This window comes from Phoxinus phoxinus, assembly GCF_949152265.1.
Source record: "Phoxinus phoxinus genome assembly, chromosome: 11".
Classification (NCBI taxonomy): Eukaryota; Metazoa; Chordata; class Actinopteri; order Cypriniformes; family Leuciscidae; genus Phoxinus; species Phoxinus phoxinus.
Window position 1 is genome coordinate 4,782,484 of NC_136886.1, and position 22,875 is coordinate 4,805,358.

At 38.2% G+C, this 22,875-nt stretch overlaps 2 protein-coding genes across 4 annotated transcripts in view; both read left to right on the forward strand.

Moving 5' to 3' along the window:
* Nucleotides 1-8,254, forward strand: part of chd6 (chromodomain helicase DNA binding protein 6) — a 42,268-nt gene extending 34,014 nt beyond the window's left edge. For both annotated transcript variants that reach the window (XM_079629229.1, XM_079629228.1), the window contains 7 exons: nucleotides 933-1,072; nucleotides 1,328-1,543; nucleotides 1,806-2,282; nucleotides 2,608-2,841; nucleotides 3,248-3,391; nucleotides 3,485-3,589; nucleotides 4,304-8,254. In XM_079629229.1, the coding sequence (XP_079485355.1) occupies nucleotides 933-1,072; nucleotides 1,328-1,543; nucleotides 1,806-2,282; nucleotides 2,608-2,841; nucleotides 3,248-3,391; nucleotides 3,485-3,589; nucleotides 4,304-5,377 (2,390 nt within the window). In that variant the 3' untranslated portion in view covers nucleotides 5,378-8,254. The remainder of the gene's footprint in view (nucleotides 1-932; nucleotides 1,073-1,327; nucleotides 1,544-1,805; nucleotides 2,283-2,607; nucleotides 2,842-3,247; nucleotides 3,392-3,484; nucleotides 3,590-4,303) is intronic.
* A 1,355-nt stretch (nucleotides 8,255-9,609) lies between these two features.
* rbl1 (retinoblastoma-like 1 (p107)) lies at nucleotides 9,610-22,710 on the forward strand. Of its 2 annotated transcripts, none has more exons than XM_079629231.1 (22): nucleotides 9,610-10,008; nucleotides 11,194-11,327; nucleotides 11,529-11,729; nucleotides 11,812-11,876; nucleotides 13,263-13,391; nucleotides 14,087-14,232; nucleotides 14,345-14,409; nucleotides 14,518-14,704; nucleotides 15,112-15,278; nucleotides 15,417-15,529; nucleotides 15,619-15,722; nucleotides 15,894-16,031; nucleotides 16,903-17,067; nucleotides 17,167-17,302; nucleotides 17,657-17,893; nucleotides 17,991-18,181; nucleotides 18,288-18,464; nucleotides 19,805-19,876; nucleotides 20,030-20,114; nucleotides 20,481-20,614; nucleotides 20,710-20,871; nucleotides 21,182-22,710. In XM_079629231.1, exons 1-22 carry the CDS (start codon nucleotides 9,679-9,681, stop codon nucleotides 21,350-21,352), a joined length of 3,309 nt encoding a protein of 1,102 aa, XP_079485357.1. In that variant the 5' UTR covers nucleotides 9,610-9,678; the 3' UTR covers nucleotides 21,353-22,710. The 2 variants fall into 2 exon arrangements, with proteins under 2 accessions (XP_079485357.1, XP_079485356.1); XM_079629230.1 differs by having other exon boundaries at nucleotides 9,611-10,008; nucleotides 20,478-20,614.
* The last annotated feature ends 165 nt before the right edge of the window (nucleotides 22,711-22,875 follow it).

Here is a 22,875-nt window from a genome sequence, read left to right on the forward strand (position 1 = left end):
CATTAAGACACCATTCATTAACATTAATGCCTTATCTAACATCAATACATTGAGTGAACAATACATTTTTACAACATTAATGTATGTTTGTGAATGTTATTTAATACAAAAACTTGATTGTTCATGAACAATAAAAACTTTTGATTTTAAAAATATAAGATTGGATCAGATCGGATCGGATCGAATCGAATCGAATCGAATAATGATAATCGATTCAAGATCTTGAGAATCGGAATCGAATCGATTCTTGAAATTTGAATCGATACCCAGCACTAGTGCCCACAAACTAACCAGATCAGGTTGAGAGACCAGGAAACTAACTTGGGCTATTTTAAGCTAACTTGTTTGGTACCATGAGGATGTACAAACCAGTTTTAAAGGGATAGTTCACTTTAAAATTAAAATTCTGTCATCATTTACTCACCCTCAAGTTGTTTCAAACCTGTATTAATTTATTTCTTCTGCTGAACACAAAGAAAGATATTTTGAAGAATGTCGGTAACCAAACAGTAGTCTGTACCCATTGACTTCCATAGTATTTTTTTTTCCTACTATGGAAGTCAATGGGTACAGACTACTGTTTGGTTACTGACATTCTTCAAAATATCTTTCTTTGTGTTAAGCAGAAGAAATAAATTGATACAGGTTTGAAACAACTTGAGGGTGAGTAAATGATGACAGAATTAAAATTTGAATTCTTGATGTTTGTCATTAGTTATTTCTAAACGTTGACGAACACTAGACTGATTTGGTTGATGTAATCACTTAATATTTTCTGTTATGTTACTTTGCGAACTTATTCAGACAAATTACATGCTGATGAATGATTGTTTCTCACAATGTTTTTAAAACCAAAGAAAACAAATTGAAGTTAGTTTTATTTAGTCTCTGTCTAGCAACATGCTTTAAAAAAACGTATTCATTTTTTTTAGCATTATTGGGAGATGTGGATGCACCACGTTTTGCTCTGCCCATGTGCGAGATGGCAGACAGTGTCCATGAAATAAGGGAACCAACCATTGCTCAGCTTTTACAGGAGAAAGCACTCTTCTCCTTCTCAGAGTGGCCTAAGGTATTGTCATGTTAGTGATTTTTGTCTGTTTTATTGTCTTATTCCATGTCTCGTTAATTAGTTATATATATATATATATATATATATATATATATATATATATATATATATATATATATATATATATGTGAAAGTCTTGTAAAGTAAGTGGTAAAGTTGGTTTCAGCTCACATCACGCCACTAAACATGTATCAGTCACCTATTGCTGCAGTTTGACCCATTTCATACACTGTCTTGTGTTTTTGCCACCTACAGGACAGAGTGATCATCAACCGTATTGACAGTATCTGCCATACTATCTTAAAGGGGAAGTGGCCTTCCTCTAGTCAACAGTATGAGTCTCCCTCTGCATTGGCCAACACCTGCATGCCCAGCAGTGCCCACCAGAGGGCAGGATTTCTGACCACCAGAATGCCTATATCTCAGAGCCTTAACTTCAACCTCCCACATACAGTACCCCACTTATCAAAGGTAAGAAGATCACATCCACAGACAGGATTTTAAGGTGTATTTAAAATGTATTTTAAGGTGTCTGCAAATCCTTAAGTTTTGAAATGTCTTAAATTCAAAGCAAGTTTTGGAAATATCCTGAAATAAATTAAAGGAAAAACCTGGAAATATCAAAACATTTCCAACGTGTGATTTTTGAGGGCTGAAAGGTCATGGAAATGAATGAGATCTTGAAATGTCATACACATACAGTCCCATTGATTTACAACGCTTGTCCCAACAGGAGCGGTTAGTTGCCCCTGCATTTCTCTCTGAGCTCAAACGTCCCAGGCGTGGGTTTGAATTCGAGGCAGAAGTTCTTGCCAAACCAAGCCATCTTGGAGAAAAGATCCAGGTTGGCGTGTCTCATCGTGCTAATGCTCTTCTTCTTAATGGTTGGCAGGATACTGCTATTGACCTCTCCAAACCAACAGAACTAACAGTTGGTGGAGACAGTGGGCCAATCAGTCATATGAGCCACAGTGTCCAGTCAGCGCCCCACAAAATAACCGGGATAGGCTCCATACAAGGCTCACTGGGATTGGATATGGCTGGCATTTTGCAGGCTGGCTTAATTCACCCTGTCACAGGGCAGATTGTCAACGGCAGTCTTCGTCGTGATGATTCAATGTTGAGACGGAGAAGAGGACGAAGAAGAAATGTAGAGACTCCTGATCTCGGCTTTATGAAGGGACGAGCCATGAACTTGACTGAACAACAGGTTTGTGGAACCACACATCACTGAAATAGATACAATATGGCTTTATAATAGTAACAATGGCAAGTTTTACCAGGAAAATATAAAAAATCTGAATTACTGTGATTTTGAAAGAAATTTTTATTTTAAATTTAATTCTGCCATGAAAATAGCCTTTGATGCTTATATGACACTAAAATAAATAAATAAATTTAGTAATGAATCTCTTAGTAATGAATATTTAATTTAATTGTATATATTAAAAATATTATTATTTTAATTTATTACTAATCATTTTAATATAAATACATTTGAATCATTCATGTGTTTATCTTTGTATATTACACAGTGTGGGTCAGAGAGCATCAGTCAGCCTGTTGTGTCCTCAACATCCTCTCAGTCAGAATGCCCTCCATCCACGCCGAATACACTTCCTACTCACCCTCCAGCAAACTCTCCAGCTCCTCCTCCAGCCTCAGAGACCCTGAATGTGAGCGTGGACAGGGAAACGGCCAATAAAGGCTTAATGGAATGGCTCCGACAAAACCCCAACTACAACATGGAGCTTTCTGCTTTTCCATCGGTAAGTTAGAAACAGAACAGTTTTATGTTGTGAGACTAAAAAGTAATATTTCTGTGACCCTATTTCTGAATTCATGTTGCTCTTATTTTTGGGCATAATACCGCACACATTATTCGGTAGTTTACACAATCCATTACATTTCCATTGGATAAAATTATCACATTAGTAGTAGTACTTCACATTAGTGCTAAAATAGATGTGAATGCTGTTTCATGTTGACTTTAATGGTATTTTTGTGTGCTTTAAAAAAGGTTGACAACAAAAAATTTTCATCCAGAAAGATATTTTTAAATGATCCTAATTGTGAATGTTTAGTGTATACAGCTTATATACGCCTTAATATAAATAATATAATTGACATTTAATACATTACTATAACTTAATTTATATTGTATGTCTTTCATAGTCTCAGAACGTGAGCATGTTGCACAGTTTCTTGGAGCGTCCAAAGCAGAGAAGGCATCGCTGCAAAGATCCCACCAAGCTTGACGTCAGCTCTCTAACTGGAGAGGAGAGAGTCCCAGTAGTGCACAGAAACACAGGCCGCAGGGTAACAAAAACACACATACCATTTTTTTGTTTTTGTTAGTTTCCTCAGATTGATTTCATTTAATTTTAATACCAACAATTCCTCTGGTTGCAGCTTGGAGGCGCTATGGCTCCAGCCATTAAAGAGCTCTCTCGATGGCTGGATGCAAATTCAGAATACTCTGTGGCTCCTGATTGGGCGGATGTGGTGAAGCATTCAGTAAGTCATACATATTCTGTCTAGAAAGAGACATACACTGAAGCCACTTGTGGATATGTAGTTTGTAGTAATACAGTATATTCATGTAGTTTTTAGTAATACAGTATAACTGAATATATCCTAATTATCAACAAGGTTAAGCAGCTAAACGTTGCTTAAAGTTGAAAGGTTTAGAGTAGAGTTGAGGCAGAATCGTAATAAGATCAGTTTTGCTCAAGCACCACAAAATCCTTATGGTTTTCCTTGGATGAAAAGCATTTGATACATTTCTGCTAATCTCTTGATGCCATTTCACAGATTCTGAGTTCATGTCATCTGCATGAAATCCCTCATAGGGATGTCTGTACTAGTCTATGCTATAGTCTGCCATGCTCTATTGTAAATTAATATGTTATAAGGGTAAGTAGGGTGTCTAAATTTGTTTAAATGTCTAAAAAATTTATAATTTAATGTATTATTTCTAAATTTATTTTAGAAAATATCTTATCTGCTTATTCTGTATTTTACTGAAATCCATTCAAGTTTGAATTCTGCGATTGACCAATCAGAATCAAGAATTCCAGAGAGTTATAAATGATATTGTAGTACTTCATTTCTAATTATTATTAAACCTAATTATCTTTAAACTTGTTAAATTATGTCCAAATTTAACTTATACTTTATTAATACAATCTTTGATATACTGAATGTACATATATTGTTTTCATATCCCAGGGTTTTCTACCGGAGGGTAAATTCGCACGCATCCTCACTGGACCTGTGTGTCGGGATCCCGGTCCACGCAGAAGAGGCAGGCGACCCCGCAGCGAGATGCCCAAAGCCCCCGAGCTCCCCGCTGGCATGGCTCCGCTCTTCATGAACGGTGGGCTCATTGGCAGCATGGACCTGGTTAGTTTACCCAATCTCCGCAATGTCCCTGGTATCCCACTCACCGGTATCATGGGCTTTCCTCATGGTTTCGCCACTGCTGTAACATCCGGAGATGATGGCAAGAATGGTCTCGGCATGTTGCCCATGATGCTCCATGGCATGGCGGCCGTGCAGCCGCCCATGTATAGCGCTCACATGAGTGGGATGATGAGTCAGTCACTTTCCACGGCGACAGCCACTATGTCCACCGTAACTGCATCCACAACAGCGAGCATGACTACGAACTCCGCAACCGTAACCTCAACCTCAAGCCCGCCGGATAGTTCGGATACTGCACTTCAGCGGGATAACACGAGCTCTCCGATGAGCACGGAGAACTGGATTAAGGAGGAAGCAAAGCAAGGAGGGGAAGAGAAAAAAGTGTCCGCTTCGGTGTCTACAGCTGCGGCCACTAGCAGCAGTAGTAGTAGTTGCATCACAAGCACCGGCAGCCATTTGACCTTTAACCCCTTTCTAATCCCGGGAATGTCACATAGTCTGTTGTATCCGCATATGTTCTTGCCACCAGGCAGTATAATGGCACTGCCCGCTATGCCTGCAGCAGACAGCACGGGCAGCCCTAAGAGGAAGAGGAAGAAGGTCAGAGAGGAAGGACTCGTGGAGGGAAACGGGAACATTGGTGTGCAGATGGACGGCGAGGAGTCGAAGGGGGTTAAAGTCGAACAGACACCCGAACGAAAGAGCCAAGAGGGTGTAATGGAAGAAGATGGACATGATGTAAATTCAGCTGTGGTCAAAGATTCTTCTGACCATATACAAGATCCTTCTGAGGATAAAAGTACTGAAGAAAAGGAAAAAAAAAAAACGGGAGAAGAACCTGAGCAAGATTCTCAAGGCCCGTGTGACGGTGGAGACTAGAATGAATCCTCACGTTTGGGCCGCAGTACTTTTGTGTGTGTCGTGTCGGTAAAAGTTTGTGTATAGGACTTTGATTATCAATGTATTGTTTATAGATCTGCCCTTGTAATTTCACTGACATCTACTCTACCTTCTGGGTGTGTGCTAAAGAAATAGACACTTGAAGCATGCAAACTCTCAGAGGTCTTGAATCCTACAAAGGGGCAACATCATCATTGTTGTTAGCAGGTTCCTTTTGCATCATGGGAATGGACACTCAGAAGATTCTGTCTATTGACGGAGAACGCTCTTAGTGACCCCAGCATCCCCCCCCCCCCTCCCCCCCTCCCTCGATTAGGTGTTATTCACTAGCATCTTTCACTGATTCTCAGAAAGTGGTAGGATGTTGGTATTGTGCAAAAAAAAGACAGCAGTCTCACTCCATAATGGTGGTTCGGATCATGCTTTTATAGTTGCATAAGGCCTAGATTCATGTTTTGAAACATTTCTCAGAATAATGTAAAGAAAACTCTCATCCCATTGGTAGATTACCAGCAGTGCTGCGTCTGATTCGTTCTTGATGGACCACAGTATTTTGTTCTTAGTTGCTTGCTGCTATGTATTCATTTTAGTCAAGATTTTAACAAAGCTATAGATGGCATGAGTGCAACATGGTGAGTGCAATGGAAACTCTAAAAGAGCAAGGCTTGAAGGTGATGGCAAAGAACAATCCAAAACAAAAATTGATTTATCTTTATTTTGTTTGTCTCCTTGTTTTTGGTATCGTTTCCACATTGTCGCTTTTGATAAAGTGCCCCCGTTGCGATACTACTAATCGTTTATATAGATGGTTATATGTACTTGGGGGTTCTGCAAGTCCAAGGGCGAAGCATTAGTGCCATAGATGAGACTCTGTTCTAAAAGGTTTTGGTACATGGGCGTACAAAATAAAAGCCTGACGCGTGAATTTAAAGGGATAGTCCCCTGTCATCATTTAGTCACCCTCATGTCATTCAAACATGTATGACTGACTGTGGAGCACAAAAGCTTTTCCATACAATGAAAGCATAAAATGGCTGTCAAGCTTCAAAAATAACCATGCAACTACACTTTTCCTCATGCAAAGGTATTGTGTGACTTGGAATACAGTGCATAATTAATTTGGACTGTTCATAGTGTTTTTGTCCTCCTTGAAGCTTGATAAGTCCTGGTCATTGTGCTTTTGTGTCACTTAAGAAAAGCAAGTCACACAGGTTTGGAAGTGAGTAAATGATGCCAGAAAGTTGTTTTGTTTTGGGTGATATATTACTTAACCCAGAATAAGACCAAAATATCTTTGCAAATCTTTTTTTTTTTTTTTGCATTCACTAAAGCCCTGTGGGTTGACAGGAAGACATCAGACCGTCTCGTTCTCATGGGTTTCATTGCTCTTGTTTTCTCTGGTTCATTTGAAAATATTGTAAAGTAAAACCTACCAAGATTTTTGAAAACATGTAAATCAATCTAGCTGTATATTGCTGTTACTTTTGTTTACAAGCACACAATGTTATTTTTTCCCCTTGCCAGTATGTCTCATATTGGGGGGGACGTGTGAAGAAAAAAAGCAGCACTAGTGAATTTTTTATTATTATTTGAAATACTTTACACTAGTTGATAACCAGAGATAATTTAACTTGTTTTCTCCCCCAATCGCAACAGGGTCTCTCTTTTGTGGGAGTAATCATTTTCCACCTTCTCATCTTACTAATTTTTTTCAGTTTTCGGATGTGAAAACGTTTTTGCACAGTCTTTTTGGTGAATGTTTACCTGTAATTGTGTTCAGTCTTGTTTGTTTGTGTGTTTGTGTGGACGCATGCGCACGCTTGCACATGTCACTTCTTGTACATTTTGACCTATGTAAACCTGTACTGTATATTTCTTGTCTAAACAAAAACAAAAAAAATCATGGTCACCTTCAAAAAACATGCTGTTGTTGCCTTGTCACACTATTTGTGACACCATAATGTAATTTATTTTGCTTTTCTCTTTTTTACTTTTCAAGATTCACCTAATACGACATTTCCCTTTTCTCATCACATATATCTTCTTGTGTTCACTTTGCAATGCCTTATTTAGCATTTTATATATGGATGTTTGTTACATCTTCATGTTGGGAAAATATATATCAAAGTACTTGTGTACAGTGTCAACGTTTTGGGAAGCAGACTCAGTCATTCAAGTTAAAATGCAGACGCTCTAGTTGTACAGATACTGGCCTCTGTGAAGTCGTAAGTTAACACTTGTCAAATAGCATAACCAGGTCTATTTCCTCTCTCAACTCATTCAAAACAGTATTGCAAAGCACAAAGTCTATTTGACTTTCAAAAATGTCTACTTTTTAGTCTGAAAGCTTAGTTCTGATCTTTCTCTATTGCCCCTACACTACTGTCTCAGTAACATCTGGTGAACAAAAACCCACAGCCCTCGTCTAGACCTCTGGATGATTACGTTACCCTCGCTTTTGGACATCTTGATAAATTCATAACTCCATTAAAGGCCTTCAAAACTTCAAGGAGAAGCACAGCCAGTATATGTACAACTGGAGAGTTCAGACTGTTAGGCTGAGAATGCTGCATTGCTGGTTGTAAGTGTATTGATTTTATTAATGTACCGTTTGTTGGAAATATATAGTTTGAAAACCCAACAATATTGTTGGAAACTCAAAAACACTCCCGTTTAATTCTATTTGAAACATGGTGTTTGAAACGAAAGTCTCCCTGGTGCAGTATCTGGGCCCATTTTAAGATCAATGAATATCTATTCAATAACACTCCAAATAACCATTTTTGTCTTTCTCCCCCAACTGGAACGGTTTGATAATTCATCCAAGAGTCTGATAAATTTCAAATTTTACCTGTATTTATTGTGTTTTACTGTCTCAAAGTTGTCTCCTTGTGTATTGCAACATGTACATAAACTTTCTGTCTCCAGGTTTGGGATTTTTTCCTATATTTGATTTCAACGCGGATTCATTTTATTTTCCATAAAAGCTGAACTGTTCTGCAAATGGTAATGCTGACTGTATCCAAAATGTAAAAATATGTCTCTGGATAATTGCTCCTGGATACTCTGAGAGCAAAAAGCCTTTCCCCTCAGCCCCCTACCTCCATTTTTCATGGATAAATCAAAGGGAGATTATTTTAGTAGCTTTTTCTGATGGGGAACAAGAGAATTGGGAATTGTTGGGTACCATACGCCAGTGTCATTTGGTCAGACTCTGTCTGCATTGAATATTTCCAATGCTTTTAAATATGCACGTAGTAGGAGACTGGATTTTGCTTGGCCACTGTCAGTGTTTGCATGCCAGGACCTGCTAATAAGACCCAGTCTTTACATTTGAAGCAGTTCCCAAACTTAAGTATGCAAGGCAGGCTACTATGGAGTGTTTCTTATAACAGAGCTGCTTAGCCAGACAGAATAAAATCCAGGGTCAAGTCCTTAGTGTTCAAGGCACATTAGAGCATTGTGTACCATGTAGAAATGTGCTTTCATCTCTATTGACCCTATATTGGAAGTTCTGCTCCTCAAGATGGATTTGATGCAACTAATAATGGTCAGTGTTCATGGCAAGGAAGCACTGTAATTTTGTGGTTACATTTGAAGCAAGTGCACTATATTTGGGTGATTACACGAGACAAAAAAGTGAACATACTCTTTGTATGAAATCTGCAGCAATGCTGAGAGGTGTGGGTGTTTTTATTTTATTTTTTTATTATTTGGGATATTTTATTTGTTCTGTTCAAATAGCTCCTGTACACCGATGTGGACCAATCATATAATTCAAACCATGGTATGTGATCTTTTATTGTGCAATAAAAGATGACTTTCAACTTTCAAGTCAATAAGTCTGATGTTAATCAGTTAGTTACTGTATGCTAAACATTGTTTTTTAAATATCCAAGCTTTTTTCTAGTTTTAATATGTAGATTTGCTGATATTCATTGTGTAGCATATAATAATTACACATAATAACAACTAACGTTACTTAATTACAATAATTTAAGTTATACTTTATATAATTATAAGTATTCACGGATAAACGTCACATAATACAAGATAAGTAACGTTACAATTTAAGATCAAAATAAGAGCAGTTGTGAAATTCACAAATAGTATTGCATAGACAATTCTCATTATTACATTTCTGTACGAAGTGGTAAATAGTATGGAACAAAAGTAAAACAGCATGTATTTTATCCTTTACATGTTGTATAATATATTGGTAAACACTGTGGGGTAGTTTAAATCCTCCATGCTACCTCGCTGTCGTCTTTGTTGTTGTAATGACGCCATCTCATCCTGTTCTGCCATTGGCTGAGAGGAGCCCGTTTTCGCGCCATTCGTATGTCTCGGCATTGTGGGATAGCATCAGGAGGTCCGCGGCGCTCTGGGTCAATTCCGTTTTACCCAAAACACTTTTCTTTGGATATTATCGGATTTTACGGATTACAGCGATGCGGGGAGATGAAACTGATTCGGAGTCGGTTAAATCGGACGATGGCTCGATACGGAGGAATCTCGAGGCGCTTTGTCAAGAGCTCAATATGGACGAGGAGACGGCAGCCGAAGCGCTCCAGAACTTCAGCTCCATCTGGAACACGTACACGCTAGAGGTTACACTTTAATTCACATTACGTTACCACAACAACCAAACGACAGGAACAGCTGTCATCTCGCGCTCTGCCTTCAACTCACCCTTGTTTTCATGCAGATATATAGTCGAATAACCATTACCAGCTAGTAAAGCTTCCTTTACAGACCCTAACTAGTCTAACGTTAAGGGATTGCAACAGGTAACGTTACGGGACTGGTGCTCTCCTTGGCGTAGCATAAAATATACATTATTTACATGGCTCTTCCACGAATACTATAGTACATATACAAAATACCTTAGTAGTATCAAGATATTTTGCTAACTTTAGTGACATAGCACCATCATCTGATTCTATTTGTTTACCATGGTATCACCACAGTGTTTTTGTTTACTATATTGTGCCATGGCAATTAAAGTAACTTACTTCAAGTAACATCATGGTCAATATAAAAAATATGTCAGATGATACCATTTTCAAAACAGAAAACAACTAACAAACAAACTTGAATTAATGTTATGCGTCTAAAACGACAGAGACTTCACATGATGTAAACAAATATAAGATGAGGAAGTCAAGTCAAGGGAATTCTGGGAACATTTAAATGTTCTACAATTAGTTTACTGTCATATATAAGTTAGGTGATCTATGTATAGTAAACTTCTCTATACATGTTTACGAGTGGTGTTCACTATTCAAGGGTAACCCTGTAAAGACATAAAATATTTTTTTTTTAAACTGAACAGTTTATTTCACAAATATGATTTTTTTTTTCTTTTGTATCAGATTTTTTACATCATGCTATTATGTATAGTATGCTCTGGTGTATATATGGAGCTCATAATTGAGAAGAAAATGATCGATATAATCAAGATGCTTTAGTTCAGAAAATGTTAATCTTGAAATATTAGGCTACTTACTAACAATATGAAAAGTTGTTTTACGTGTATTTAATAACACACATATACACACATGCACCATAACCTGAAGGTGGACATTTTAGCATTATACTAAAATCCATTTTACTTGCTAAAAAAATTGAAGTGTCAACTAGAGGGCAAGTCTTTCAGTTTTGATCATGTTAGTAATTTAGAGGCCATAAACATTCATGTATCAAATATGATACTGATACGTTAGGTTTTATGGGGTTAATTCAGCTGTACGACATTTATATCTTAATTTTTGTCATGTGTTTGGTTGTCTCAGGGTGATGTCGTGCACTGGCTGGCCTGTTCTCTGTATGTTGCCTGTAGGAAGAGCTCTATCCCTACAGTGGGACGAGGCGTGATGGAGGGCAACTGTGTTTCCCTTACGAGGATCCTGCGCTCAGCCAAGCTCAGGTAAGGGCCTCGAACAGACATGGACATCATCTGTCGTCATCTCAGTTTATACAATGTAAAAGTTTTAGTTTTAAAAAATAAGAAGAGAAACAATATGATCAATGTCAAGTGCATTTATTTCATTCATTCAAGTCTTTTAATTTCAAATAAATGTAGGTGTGTATGTTAAGATGTGAGTGTTGTGTTATGTCTTTCTTCTAGTTTGATCCAGTTCTTCAGCAAGATGAAGAAATGGTCGGACATGTCGAACCTCTCTCAGGATTTCCGTAGCCGCATAGGTCGACTAGAGCGCAATTTCGAAGTGTCGACAGTGATTTTCCGAAAATTTGAGCCAATATTTCTGGACATGTTTCAGAATCCTCAGGGCGAACCTCCTCGCCTGCCTAGAAGCCGCAAACACCGGTAAAACGGCCTGCCTTTTATCGCCTTTCTCAGCTTTCTTTTGAAAAAGAACATGGTTACAAATGTATTTCCTTCTGTGTAGGCGTCTTCCATGCCACATCAGTGACGTCTTCAAGTTCTGTTGGACTCTCTTTGTGTATACAAAAGGTAAGCTGACTGAAAGAAGCCTTCCCTGTTTGAACCATAGACCATCATTACACTTTAGATAAACAATGCTATTAACAACATAAAATAAATCAGTTCATTAATTCACAGTAATAATGAATGCAATACTTCAGTGTCACAGAAACCATTCTTTATATGTATTAATGACACTAATGGGGTAATGATTATCTACTAAATTTGAACCTACCCCTAAACCTTAGTTACCTTTCACTACTCAGTACTTTTGTGGTTAAGTACATGCTGCTTAAAGGGTTAGTTCACCCAAAAATGAAAATAATGTCATTAATGACTCACCCTCATGTCGTTCTAAGCCCGTAAGACCTCCGTTCATCTTCGGAACACAGTTTAAGATATTTTAGATTTAGTCCGAGAGCTTTCTGTCCGTCCATTGAAACTGTATATACAGTATACTGGCCATGTCCATAAAGGTAATAAAAAGATCATCAAAGTAGTCCATGTGACATCAGTGGGTTAGTTAGAAGTTTTTGAAGCATCGAAAATACTTTTTGGTCCAAAAATAACACAAAATAAGACTTTATTCAGCATTGTATTCTCTCCCGGGTCTGTTGTCAATCGTTCACAGTTACGCTGATGGCGTAAGACGCTGATGACGTGTTATCTGGTGCGCCCGAGCTTCGTTTACAGTCTGAGGGAAACGCACGCTGTAAAAGTGTCTCATCCGCGACATGCACATTTACGCACCATTAAAAAAATGATATCCACGCAAACAATGTAGAATAGCTTGAATATAGCGTGCGTCTCCCTCAGACTGTAAACGAAGCTCGGGCACACCAGATAACACGTCATCAGCGTCTTCCGTCAGCAGCGTCACTGCGGAGTCGTGAACGCGGATTCACAACAGACCCGGGAGAGAATACAATGCGGAATAAAGTCTTATTTTGTTTTATTTTTGGACCAAAAAGTATTTTCGATGCTTCAAAAACTTCTAACTAACCCACTGATGTCACATGGACTACTTTGATGATCTTTTTATTACCTTTATGGACATGGACAGTATACTGTATATACAGCTTCAATGGAGGGACAGAAAGCTCTCGGACTAAATCTAAAATATCTTAAACTGTGATCCGAAGATGAACGGAGGTCTTACGGGCTTAGAACGACATGAGGGTGAGTCATTAATGACATTATTTTCATTTTTGGGTGAACTAACCCTTTAATATTTTTATGGAGACTGTGATGTACTTGGTGAATAACAGCATTCATTTCTTTAAAAAAAAAAAAAAAAAAAATCTAACTGACCCCACTGTATTTTAATCTACGTGCAGATTTGGCCAAAACGTTCTTGTTGACTTATCTGAATGCTATAGTAAACTTAATGACATGATTTGTACTACTTTATCCCAGGTAATTTCCGCATGATTGGAGATGACCTGGTAAACTCCTATCACCTCCTGCTCTGCTGTCTGGACCTGGTGTTTTGCAACGCTCTCATGTGCTCCAACAGGAAAGATCTCATCAATCAACACTTCAGAGGTAAAGGTCCCTTCACCTTGCTGTGAGAGAATATGTTTCCTTGATTGATTGTTGATTTTGTGTTAACAAATCATTATCCTTGAAAAGGCAGACAGAGATACAAGAAAGCCCATTGCTTGCGTTAGAGGAGTTACTAGCCAAGGTCGTGCACTTAGTTTTGAGATATTTTTGATTAAGTTAATGCGTTGTTGACTGTATAGGTGACGTTTTAGTGCATTTAAAACAGTACAACTTATTATAACTCCTAATGAATGACCTCTGTTTTCTTTCCTGTATTACGTTTTGAGAAGTTGTGGCAAGCAACCGAACATATCAAGCGATTGTCCCCAATAGCTACTCGTTTAAAGTGACTAATGCACTTGACCACTTCAGTCCACTTTATTTAGTCAACTTTGAGTACACTAGCATACATATGGCACAATTTAGGACTAAAACATGAGCTAAAAACTTTACTTTCATTTCAGGTGATTTTTAAAATATGAATTTAATCCGATTTTCAGGAGTTTGTGTTTCTATCATACATAATTTGCATTGTATTGATTTCTAACTGGCATACTCGTGGTTTAAAAGCTTTTACAACACTCTACAACAATCCTGAATCACCAGTCATAGTACTGTATTGTGTTTATCAGATTCAATTACAGACTCTTGAAGGTTGATTTGTATCTGTGAAAAATAAACATGTAAATGTGTAGGACTGCCAAAGGACACAGAGAACTTGGAGGAGATGCCCTGTGTCATTGACAAGTTGTGTGAACTGCATGATGGTTTGGTGGTGGAGGCCAAAGGCATAAAGGAGCACTACTTCAAACCCTACATAAAGACACTGTTTGAGAAAAAAGTGAGGAATACACACTTTTACAACCAATCTACACTGCTAGAACAACACAATTGCTGCTTTACAGCTTGGTCATGCTTCCCACATTCTCAAATTATTCCTTTATTTTTCTCAGATATTAAAGGGTGATGCTGACACTCTGACTGAATTACTGGACACCCCAAATTTCCAAGACAACAAGTAAGCATATGCCATGACTTTTATTTAAACACAAAATGCATATAAACACATCAAATTGAATGCCTTTTTTCAGTATGCACCTGTATATGAATCTTTTTGTCTTTTCAGTAAAGCCGTAAATCGTGAGTATGAGGAATATGTTTTGACTGTGGGGGATTTTGACGAGCGAGTGTTTTTGGGGGCCGATGCAGATGAGGAGATCGGCACACCTCGCAAATCCACCGCTGATCCCCCGTCAGGTCAACTATCCGCCCGCATGCAGGTGGAGAACAACCTTCAGCAGCACTTTGAAAAGGTACTGAAGCTTTCTATTACCGTTGCTACATTAAAGTAACATTTAACATCTTGATTGTCAAACTTAGTGTACATATTTATTATTTCATATAGAGGGATGTTTCATCTAAATTTGGGGTCGGTGAGATTTTTAAAAAGTCTCGCACCAAGGCTGCCGTTATTTGATAAAAACACAGTTCTACAGTAAATATTGTAGTATGTAATTTATTCCTGTGATGGCAAAGCTGTTTTTTTTTTTTACTCCAGTCTTCGGTGCCACATGATCCTTCAGAAATCATTCTAAAATGCTGATTTGGTGCACAAGAAGCATTTCTTATCCATATTATATCCTTTAAAAAAACGTTTTGACCCCACGCTTTTAAATGGTGGTGTATGTCCTTTGACCTATCCTGCTGTGTTTTTGTGTAGACACGATCTCTTGCTCCCTCTACACCACTAACGGGTCGACGGTATTTGAAGGAGAAAGAGGTGCTGGTCACCCCCGTTTCCTCAGCCACCCAAAGTGTGAGCCGACTACAGAGCATGGTGTCCGGCCTACGAAACGCACCAAGTGATGCTCTGGTCCAAATATTTAAGCAAGTATCAAAGCCAAAACCAAACCATGCACAAATAGTTTGATTTTTTTAAAATTGCACATCCATCTGAGCATGCATAACCCATCATGATGTTTTCTTATAGAGATTTTGTGTTTTATTTTTGCCATTATTTTATAGTTCCTGCTCTCGAAATCCCACTGAATCCATTCTGAACCGAGTGAAGACTATGGGAGAGATATTTAAACAGGCCTACACCAAACCCACAGATGACCTGCCAGGATCACATATGGGTCAGACATGCTGCACATCTAAAAAAACCGAACTGTTCTGAAAAGCCTCACATTTTATCATGTTACTGAGTGCAGGTTTCTGTGTGTAGATTTTGCAGAGAATCGTCTGAAGCTGGCAGAGATCTTGTACTTCAAGATCCTGGAGAATATCATGACTCTGGAGATGAAGAGATTACAGGGCAAAGATATGGCGGTAAGTCTCCATGCCTGCTAAATAAAATAAATATGCTAGTCAATTTTAACTCTTCACTGTTTATATCACCAAACAGTAAGAGGAAAATGGATTTTTCTATATCTACAGCTCTCACTGTCTGCTTTTGTGTGAGATTGTCACCTCTTCCTCTCTCCTCCTGATCTCTATCAGGTCCTGTTAGAGCAGGAGGTGCTCCATTGCTCTCTGTTGGCGTGCTGTCTGGAGGTGGTGCTGTTTGCGTACAGCTCTCAAAGAACCTTCCCATGGATACTGGAAATCTTACAGATCCCACCTTTCTACTTTTACAAGGTACTGAACGGTGTCAGCTAGGATCGTAGTTGATGCGTGATCCGTACGGACCAGCCCCCATGATTTGGCACGCATGTGATTCGCGTATTAATTGCAAAAGTTTAATTGCAAGTTTATAATTTGCACATGTTTTTTTCTTGACAGGTAACACATTTAAGTAATTTAAATTGATTCCTCTTTTGCATGTCCTTGCACTTGAACAGACACTTACACACACAATTATCTCAAAATACTCATCTCGGCAAGTATTCTTGTAAACACAGTCTGTTATGTCTTAAGTGAACGTATGTGTATCATATTTGATCCGTGCATTAGGTCTTAAAGTGACAGCAGCCTATAAATACCTGCTGCTGTCTGTGTCATTAATGTTAATCAATCAACAAAAGACAGCTTTAATCTATATTTAATTCATACAGTGAATACTATAGTGTTATTATACATTTAGGCGTAAACAATACTGAAAACTATTTAGACCGTACATTATTTGTAACTTTGTTATATTGTGTTTATCTATGCTTGTAATTAGTATACAGGCATTCGTTTTGTGTGTTAGTTTTGTTAGTAACTAACAAAACTAACCCCCCTCCTTTTTTTTGCTGATCCGTTTTTATGATCCGATCCGTGACACAAAAACTATATTATGATCTGAACCATGAGTTTTGTGATCCGATGAACCACTAGTGTCAGCTCATTATCTGCTTGCAGAGACACGCTTCAGTTTTAGGGTGTGGTTTTTATTCTTGTTAGAGTTTTTAGTGTACTATTACATCACATTGCAGTGTAGATATGGATGTGTCTCTGAAGATCACAACAAAACTGTGCTTTTAAAGGAAACTGAAACACAGTAAATGTTCATGATGTGTTTGTGTAGGTGATTGAGGTGTTCATCCGCTCTGAGGAGGGTTTGTCCCGAGACATGGTGAAGCATTTGAACAGTATCGAGGAGCAGGTCCTGGAAAGCAAAGCCTGGACTAGAGACTCGGCCCTGTGGAACGCGCTTAACAAATCTAACAATAAAATCCCTACTGTGGAAGAGGTATACACACACTCACAAACTACATTGTTGGGAGAACAGATAAGCGTCATGGGGGTCATTTAAATAACAGATATTACCTATTTTGTGTGTGTCTCTTAGGTAAATTTTTCCAATAGTTTTGACACGGGCAACAATGCAGGCGGTCCCACTCACCTACCGTTGGTAGCGCTATCCCCCATCATCCACCCTCGCATCAGGGAGGTCCGCACAGGTCTGGGCTCCAGCGCGCGCAAAGGTACTATACGACTCAAAATGATGCTTGGCTTTAAGACCCTTTGAATGTTTCTAATTAAAGGGGAAGGATATTCTAGAGAGCATTTGATAGCACAAAAAAAACTTTATTATGAACATATTCGATCCATTTACCATTTTAAAATGTATATATTGTGTACTTTTTGGTATTTATTATATTTAATTTGTCATTTAAATTTTTTCCCCCTAAGCATACACGACCTCAAAACTAACCGACTTAAAACCACATAAAAGCCTCCCTGATATTTTTTTCCATCCTAGATTGGCTTTAATGCTTTCTTTGAATATTGAATCAGATGTTCTCATTTGAATAACACTTTTGTCCTTTCTCTCTTAGACATCCCTCAATCTCCCCTCTCTCTCCACGATCGCTACAGCTCTCCAGCGGCTGGCAGCGCTAAGAGACGCTTGTTTGGTGACGAAGTTCCACCACAGTCCCCAGTGAAAAGAATCTCAGTCACTCCCATCAAAATCATCCCCAACTCCATGGAAAACAACCAGAACACCACCGCCACAACGACTGTCCTCTCCATGGCAACCATAAACGGCCAGCAGCTCACTATTCCACTGCCGAGTACTACTCTCTTTTTTTTTTATAGCAAGCAAAACATTTTCCAAAAAGATGTTTGTTCGATTTAGTTTTTGATGTGCTGGTGTTCCGTATCCTTTAGTGATGAAAAACGAGATGGGCGGCATCACAGTCATCCAACTTCAGGCCAATGATATGAACCCTCTCACGGGCCATGTCTTACTGACTGCCTCCCCCAGCCGACCCGCAGCTCCACTCGCCAGCTCCGACACACAGCCTCTGGTGACCAGCAAACCCCGCCGCACTGGATCCCTCGCGCTGTTCTTCAGGAAGGTGAGGAAGAGTGTTCTTTGCTGACTTCCACCATCTGTGACATCTCTGGTATTGAATGAGGATCTGTGTTAGCTGAAGTGCATAATTGTGTTGCTCGTTCTTTCAGGTGTATCATTTAGCCAGCGTGCGCCTGCGAGACCTGTGTCTGAAGCTGGATATCTCCTCAGAGCTGCGAGGCAAGATCTGGACGTGTTTCGAGCATTCTCTGCTGCACTGCACTGACCTGATGAAGGACAGACACCTGGACCAGCTGCTGCTCTGTGCCGTCTACATTATATCGAAGGTACATCTTCTAGATGCAGAACTAGAAATGTCTTTTATGCCGACAATTATTTGATCAAAATTACAGTATAAACTGTAATATTGTGAAATATTATTGCAATTTAAAATAACGTTTTTCTATTTTAATATATTTAAAAATTTAATTTATTCCAGTGATGGAAAGCTGAATTTTCAGCATCATTACTCATTAGGCTTCAGTGTCACATGATCCTTCATAAATCATTTTAATATGCTGATTTGCTGCTCAAGAAACATTTATCATTATCAATGTTGAAAACAGTTGTGCAGTTTTTGTGGAAACATCAAAAACAATTCCCAGGATTTTTTTAGGAATAGAAAGTTCAAAAGAACAACGTTCATTTGAAATATAAATCTTTTGTAACAATTTAAATGTCTTTACTGTAACATTTTATCAGATACCCCTTCTGGTCCCACTTTATATTAAGTGGCCCTAATACCTGTGAACTTACATGGTAACTACATGTGTGCATAGTATGTAACTACAGTGTAAGCACACATTAGTACATAGTATCTACAGCTGTAACATTTGCGTAACTACACATATGTAACAACCCTCAGAATGGTATGTGTAAGTACAAATGTGTAACAGGACATTGGTAACAACATTTTTTTCACTTCAGTAAGTACACATGTGTAACAGTAATTATGTAACTACATTTTGTAACAACAATATGTAGCCTATTTGTTGTTCCACTTCCACATGCAGTTTTAGATACTGCAGTTACCAGTTGGAATACATGTATTTATGACTGGCAGGACTAATGTTGAATTACAACTAAAGTTTCACCTTGTGATACCAGTGTTACATGGTAACTCCTAAGGAACTGTCCACTTAATATAAAGTGTAATTGTTAAGGTAATTGTTGTGTACATCAACTGGTAACTGCAGTATCTAAGACTGCATGTGGAAGTGGAACAACAAATAGGCTACATGTTGTTACAAAATGTAGTTACATAATTCCTGTTACACTGAAAAAAGTGTTGTTACCAATGTCCTGTTACACATTTGTACTTACACATACCATTACGTGGGTTGTTACATACGTGTAGTTACACTAATAATACAGTTCTAGATACTATGTACCAATGTGTACTTACACTGTAGTTACATACTATTTACACATGTAGTTACCATGTTAGTTCACAGGTATTAGGGCCACTTAATATAAAGTGGGACCAATCTTCTCAGTTCTTTAAAAAAAATATTGCCCCCAAACTTTTGAACATGTATATTGCTGAAGAATTCTCTAATCATCAGATGAAAATATAATATCAAACGAATATCAAATAAAAAAATTTATTCACTTTCTTCTTCTGCAGATAACTAAAGAAGAGCACACTTTTCAGGACATTATGAAATGCTACCGAACCCAGCCTCAGGCCCACAGTCACGTGAGTATCTTTTCAAACCTGCAATGTGGAATTGCACATATATATTATTGACAAAGGTACAAGATGGTTGCGTGCCCCAGCTTCCTAATGTCAAGAAGCTTGGAATTTGAGCTGTGATGAGGCATCCACAACATCCTGTTTGTGTGTTTGTAGGTGTACCGCAGTGTTTTACTGAAGAGGCGTCCCAGAGAGCAGCTGGCAGATGAGAACATGGAGGTGGATCCGCCAGCAGACCAGTGTAAGGATGATGTAGACAAAGTCCCAGATGTTTTTTTTAAAACACAATATTACACTAATGTTCAAAAGTAGTGTAATTCAAAATGCTTGGGGTCAAAAGGTTGTTTTAAAGGATATAATATGGATAATAATAAGAAATGCTTCTTGTGCACCAAATCAGCATTTTAGAATGATTTCTGAAGGATCATGTGACACTGAAGACTGGAGTAATGATGCTGAAAATTCACTGTTTTTACTATATATTAATCAAATAAATGCCTTTGTGAGCAGCATAAGAGACTCCTTTCAAAAACAAAAAATCGTTCTGACCCCAAACCTTTGAATGGTTGTGTATATATAATGTTTTTATTTATGTTTATGTTAGCAGCCAATGAGAGGATGGAACAGGCTGACAGCGAATCAGACAATAGAGGAGACCTCATCCAGTTCTATAACTCTGTTTATGTGTTAAAGATGAAATCATTTGCTCTCAAATATGCACATTCCACGCTTGATAACAAGGTTGGTGAATTACTTGCTCATTTGAAAATCATGTCTTTAATATCTAATATATTAGACCGTTTGGAAACAAGCTTTCTCTCTGTTTCTCTATAAAGATGGAGGCTCCTCCATTATCTCCATTCCCATCGGTTCGGGCTCAGCCTCTCTCTCCTCGCCGTGTGTCTCAGAGACACTCCATCTTTGTCTCTCCTCATAAAAACGGCTCGAGTCTCACCCCCAGTGCCTACACGTACAAGTTCACTGGCAGCCCATCAAAGGTTGGTCACAACAGCAATAATTCCATGGAAAAATGAAAATTGCCATCATTCATTTATCCTTATTCCAAACCTGTATGCCTTTCTTTCTTCTGTCGATCACAAGGAAGATAATTTGAGAAATGTCCATAGAATGAAATACAATGCAACTGGGTACCATTATTATAGTCTCTATAACTGATTATTACAGTTAAAAATCAGTTAATTTAGTTTCATCATTTTTTTTTGCAAACTCCTAATGACCTCCATAATATAGATAGATTGAGGTTTTTCAGTTATGGCTGTGGTTAAAGCCTTCTACTTTTCTCTTCAGGAGCTGAGTGACATAAACCAGATGATCCGTCAGGGTGGGGTGAGCAAGAAGCGGGCGTTCACAATGGATGGCGATGAGACCGAGTCTCCGTCTAAATGCCTCCGGCAGGAGAACGACGACGTTCTGCTCAAACGCCTGCAGGATGTGGTCAGCGAGAGAGCGAGTCTCTGACCTGTGGGACGCCCAGGCTCATCACAGACCCAAGAAAAAGCCAAAAACTCTTCCTATGTGCTGCTCAACGACTCCAGGATGTAGAGAGAGATGCGACAACAATCAGTCTCTTATCAGTTTCGAATCGAGCGCATTAATTATGTCACAGAACAACAACATCAAAGCCAAAAACCATCTTGACTGATTTTTGATCAACCCCATGTGGGGTTTACAACACCATCAGGGAGATCAGTACAAACTTAAATGATTTGTATTGAATCTAAGAAACATTTATCACGTTTTTTCACGATTCGCATCATCCTTTCATTATGATTTGTTTCTTTATTACAGAGATATTCTGTAGCTGTTGCAATCAAGTCATGTGACCATCGTTTTTGCAGTAGATGAGTCGGCCTCAAGTATGTAAAGAATCTCCCAGTCGTTTATATCCCCTCACATTCTGTAGCAATATGAAAGGAACATTTTATCACATGGAATAATTTGATTGAATTTTTTTGTTTTTAATTCAAATTATATACTGGCACAATGTACAGGGCAATTTAACCTGGCTTTTTTGTGTGCGTGTGCGTGTGTGTGTGTGGTCATTTTAAAGTTTTGCAACCATCCTGCAAATGCTCTGTACAGCTCTATATTCAGATGTGTGGTATCTACACCTCTCCATTAATTATGTATTATGCCTTTTAAGGTTCATTAATTTTCTCTTATCAGAACAGTTTTTTGTTTGTTTCCTGAAATGGTCATGTTTACAGTTCATTTTAACATTTAGATGTTAAATTTGATGTATTTTTCCATTGTCTTGAGTGTGTGGTGTACAATAACTTGCTTAACACTTGTTGTTTTTTTAACAGTTGCTGTTTGTTTTTGCTCATGTTATTCAGTCAAGTAACTTTTATTGGTCACATGCCAAAAATTAGTAGTGAAATGCTTTTTCCCCCTTCAAATCATGTGACCAGTCTCAGCTTGCTATAGCAAGCTGTATCTGTATTTCTCAGTATTGACGGTTAATTTGGTATTTAAATTTTAATTCTTGTACAAACCTTGTTTATTTTATCCATTTATGTTCTGTTGGCTTCATCTAACTCGATGTCCAACACTGTTGATCTCTTTGCAGTTGGTGCTTTGTATTGTAGCTTTGGAACATCTTCTAAAATATTTGCATATACACCCTAAATATTTTAAGTTTAGAAATAATTCTTCACACTATTATGTTTTCCCCCAAAAAAACATGTTTTATTTTTCAGTGACTGTCTGTAATTTATCTTTATTGTGTTTGTTGGTTTGACCAATCAGCTGTTGGTCTGTTCTACAGTCAGTGCCTTAGCATGTACATAACAATAAAACATGTTTTATCAATTCTCAGATTCGTTTTTGTATTTTTATAGGAATTGACGTTGTGCTTGCTTCAGAAGACCTCATGTGACACTGTTTTCAGGCTCATTTCTGCAGGAAGTGTTGAGCCATAGTGATCTGGAGAGCTCTGATCTAAACAGAAACCCACATTAGATTATATTTTAATTTATCTG